The sequence below is a fragment of the Hemibagrus wyckioides genome, unplaced genomic scaffold (assembly GCF_019097595.1).
Source record: "Hemibagrus wyckioides isolate EC202008001 unplaced genomic scaffold, SWU_Hwy_1.0 Contig2, whole genome shotgun sequence".
NCBI classification, from domain to species: Eukaryota; Metazoa; Chordata; class Actinopteri; order Siluriformes; family Bagridae; genus Hemibagrus; species Hemibagrus wyckioides.
Genome location: NW_026690780.1, coordinates 936521 through 941000, shown reverse-complemented (window position 1 = coordinate 941000; position 4480 = coordinate 936521). Strand labels below are relative to the sequence as shown.

General features: G+C 40.2%; 1 gene segment (V, D, J or C); it reads left to right on the top strand.

Annotated features, from left to right (window-relative positions):
• The first annotated feature begins 321 nt into the window (after window positions 1-321).
• Window positions 322-857, top strand: LOC131349997 (T cell receptor alpha variable 12-3-like). The segment is given in 2 exon segments: window positions 322-361; window positions 499-857. Coding segments are annotated over 2 exon segments (399 nt in total).
• The last annotated feature ends 3623 nt before the right edge of the window (window positions 858-4480 follow it).

Genomic DNA, 4480 nt, shown 5'->3' with positions numbered 1-4480 from the left:
ATGATATTTTTAAAACATAGGCTTCTTTAAAAAATGTTTTCAGTATACTCATTGCCTTCCAAACAACTGGGAAACTTAAGAATAAAAGTAATTGGGAAATTTATTTTTTTTTCTTGGTCAGGACTTTTCACAATAAACCCTCTGTGATATAGGCTGTATACTATTTCCTCTTCAGTCTGATCTGATCAGAATAACAGGTTCCCCATGAAGCTGTCAGCAACATTGGTGAAACAGTCATGTGATGCTGGGAGGTGGAGCTTCATGAACCTTTAAGATCGTAATATAGTAGAGTGCGGAGAGACATCTAACTAACCATTTATCATGTTCACTTTTATATTTATGTGTCTGTGGCTGTCATTAGGTGAGTTATTTTAGAAATAACTTAATTGTGTTAAGTTAGTGATTATTTAGTCTGTGTGGTGTTAAGAAAAAAAAAACTCTAACTCTAGCTTGCTTCTTTGAAGGTTAAAAAAACTTTTGTTCTCCTCTCTATGACAGGTGACTCCATGGCGGATCCAATTGAGCCACTTTTCACTCATAAAGTTGTAGATGAAAGTAATAATGTTACTCTGTCCTGCAGCTACAAAAATAGTGGTGCAGTACAAAACCTGTTCTGGTACAAACAATATCCAAAATCTAGAGCAGAATTCCTTCTTTTCATCACTCCACTTGGAGGGAAAGGTGAGCCTATACCAGGTATGACTGCTGAAGTTGATGATAAAACTAAACAAGTGGATCTGATCATCTCCTCTGCAGCTGTATCAGACTCTGCTCTATACTACTGTGCTCTGGTGCCCACAGTGACAGGAAATCCAGCTGCACTGTACAAAAACCTTCACACAGTTTTATTATATTAAAACCTTTTTGTTACATATAAAACCTTTTTGTAGTATATATAATAGTTTTGTTATACTGAAAACAAGTCTAATGAAAATCTATGAATAAGTTATACCCCATCACAGCAGGAAAACCTAGTTCCCTTCTCATGATACTCATGAAAGGCAGCACTAAATATTTTGAGTTTGTTGCAGTGAACAACAGCAAGCCCACAACCCCTGCACTGAAGAGGCAAAAACAGACCTAGAACTTATTACAGTATTACAGTGAGAGGAAAAAATGTATATATGAATTAAACCTCTTTTTGTCTGTAATAAATGACTGTATTTGGGGTAAACATTTATTTACATCTTAAGGTTGTTCTCCTTGATGAACACAGGATGGCGAACTCAGTTATCTTATAGAGGGCCAAATACTAGAGCACCGTATAAACCTGCTCACATTCTTTTCACATATTTTTCACATTAAACCCTCTGTGATATAGGCTCTACTTGTTCTTCTGTAATACATACTGCACAAATATTATCTTAACTCCTGCAATGGTTAATCTCACTAGCTAAACTAATTTCAGATATACCAGTTCATATAAAACAACTGTTCACTTCAGACTAAACTGTCAGAAGAGAAAATATGCATCTAATTGTAGATTTTTTTTCTGATTATACCTCTAGAGCAGTTGTACTAATGTTGTATTTTTCATATGTAATCTCTAACCTTGTGTTGTTAGAGCCTCATGAACCTATACGATGTTAACATATTATTGTGCAGAAAAACCTCAGAATATTTAATTCAGCTAAAACCATTCATCATGTTCACTGTTATATGACTTACAAGAGTGGAGGTAGGAGCACACAGGTAGACTACATCCTATGTAGAAGAGGCAATCTAAGAGATTAGTGACTGTAAAGTGGTAGTGGGAGAGAGTGTAGCCAGACAGCATAGGATAGTGGTGTGTAGGATGACTTTGATGGTCTGTAAAAAGAAGAGGTGAAAGATAGAGATGGAGAAGAAAACCAAGTGGTGGAAGCTGAAAAAGGAGGAATGTTGTGGGGAATTTAGACAGAAGTTGAGGCAGGCTCTGGGTGGTCAGGTAGTGCTGCCAGATGACTGGGAAACTACAGCAGAAGTGATCAGGGAGACAGGAAGAAAGGTGTTGGGTGTGTCATCTGGAAGGAGAAAAGAAGATAAGGAGACTTGGTGGTAGAATGAGGAAGTTCAGGATAGTATTCAGAGGAAGAGCCAAGAAGTAGTGGGACATGGACAGGACTGAAGAGAATAGACAGAAATACAAGGAGTTACAGCGCAGAGTGAAGAGGGAGGTGTCTAAGGCCAAGCAGAAGGAGTATGACGAGTTGTACAGTAGGTTAGACACTAGAGATGGAGAGAAGGACTTGTACAGGTTAGCTAGGCAGATGGATCGAGATGGGAAGGATGTGCAGCAAGTTATTAAGCGAGTTATTAAGGATAGAAATGGAAAGGTGCTCACAAGTGAGGACAGTGTACAGAGGGGATGGAAGGAGTACTTTGAAGAGCTGATGAATGAGGAAAATGAGAGGGAAAAAAGAGTAGAAGGGGTGAACTCTGTGGAAGAGAAAGTAGATAAGATTAGAAAGGATGAAGTCAGGAAGGCTTTGAAGAGGATGAAAAGTGGGAAGGCAGTTGGTCCTGACGACATCCCGGTGGAGGTCTGGAAGTGTCTAGAAGAGGCGGCAGTGGAATTTACAACTAGTTTGTTTAACAGGGTTTTAGAGAGTGAGAAGATGCCTGAGGATGGAGAAGAAGTGTATTAGTGCTGATCTTTAACAATAAGGGTGACGTGCAGAGTTGCAGCAACTATAGGGGGATAAAGTTGATGAGCCATACAATGAATCTATGGGAAAGAGTAGTGGAAGCTAGGTTAAGGAAGGTAGTGGAAGCATATTTGTGAGCAGCAGTATGGCTTCATGCCCAGAAAGAGCACAACAGATGCAATTTTTGCTCTGAGAATGTTGATGGAGAAGTATAGGGATGGTCAGAGAGAGTTGTATTGTGTGTTTGTAGACTTGGAGAAAGCGTATGACAGGGTGCCAAGAGAAGAGCTGTGGGACTGTATGAGGAAGTCAGGAGTAGCAGAGAAGTATGTCAGAGTGGTGCAGGACATGTATGAGAGGAGCAGGACAGTGGTGAGGTGTGCTGTAGGTCAGACAGAGGAGTTCAAAGTGGAGGTGGGACTGCATCAGGGATCGGCTCTGAGCCCCTTCCTGTTTGCTATGGTGATGGACCAGTTGTCAGAGGAGGTCAGACAGGAGTCTCCTTGGACAATGATGTTTGCAGATGACATTGTGATCTGTAGTGAGAGCAGGGAGCAGGTGGAGGTAAACCTGGAGAGGTGGAGGTTTGCGCTGGAGATAAGAGGAATGAAAGTCAGTGGTAGTAAGACTGAGTACATGTGTGTGAATGACAGGGAGGGAAGTGGAACAGTAAGATTACAGGGTGAAGAGGTGAAGAAGGTACAGGAGTTTAAGTACTTGAGGTCAACAGTCCAGACTAATGGAGAGTGTGGGAAAGAGGTAAAGAAGCGAGAGCAGGCAGGTTGGAATGGGTGGAGAAAGGTGTTGGGAGTTCTGTGTGATAGAAAAATATCACAGCAAGAATCAAGGGGAAGGTGTACAAGACATTGGTGAGACCGGCCATGCTGTATGGTTTAGAGACAGTGTCCCTGAGACAGAGACAGGAGTCAGAGCTGGAGGTAGCAGAGCTGAAGATGTTGAGGTTCTCTTTGGGAGTGACAAGGTTGGACAGGATTAGGAACAAGTACATCAGAGGGACAGCTCATGTTGAACATTTGGGGGACAAGGTTAGGGAGGCCAGATTAAGATGGTTTGGACATGTTCTGAGGAGGGAGAGTGAGTATATTGGTAGGAGAATGTTGGACATGGAGCTGCCAGGCAGGAGGCAAAGAGGAAGGCCAAAGAGGAGGTATATGGATGTAATGAAGGGAAAAGCTGAAAGAAGAAGTTCACTGTTATATTCATGTGTCTGTGGCTTTCACTAGGTGAGTTTTGAATTTTTGTTAGTTCAGAAATATTGTGCTGATGCAGTGATGTTTATTAGATTGAATTAGTCTGTCTGTTATTAAGAAAAGAATAGTCTGACTTCTGCGGTTCTGAATTTATGATGTAAAGTTTAAAAAAATATTGTTCTCATCTCTATAACAGGTGACTCCATGGCAGAATCAAAAGAGACACTTTTCACTCATAAAGCTGTAGATGAAGGTGATGATGTTACTCTGTCCTGCAGATATGAAACAGGAGTGTGAAATGCAGAACTTTCAGATTAAGGGACTCCTTGTTTCCCTCAGCCATTAGACTTTTAAACAGGTAGCCAGAGGACATAGTTTCATCTATCTCATAGATCAGTTAAACTAATTTGCTTATTCTCATATTGCATATGTGTTAATGTTACTGCTGCTATTACACCAAGTAGCTACATCTCACTAGATGTTACACAATGTTAGTGTTACTGCTACTTCTATTTTTATCTACAGTTGTATTCAATTTTTGCACATATTACAGTAATATTGTTTTGCACATAAGTAAATATTTTTGCAACATAAGTCAACATTGTACACTTGCACATACAGATAACATAGTCAATATTTAGA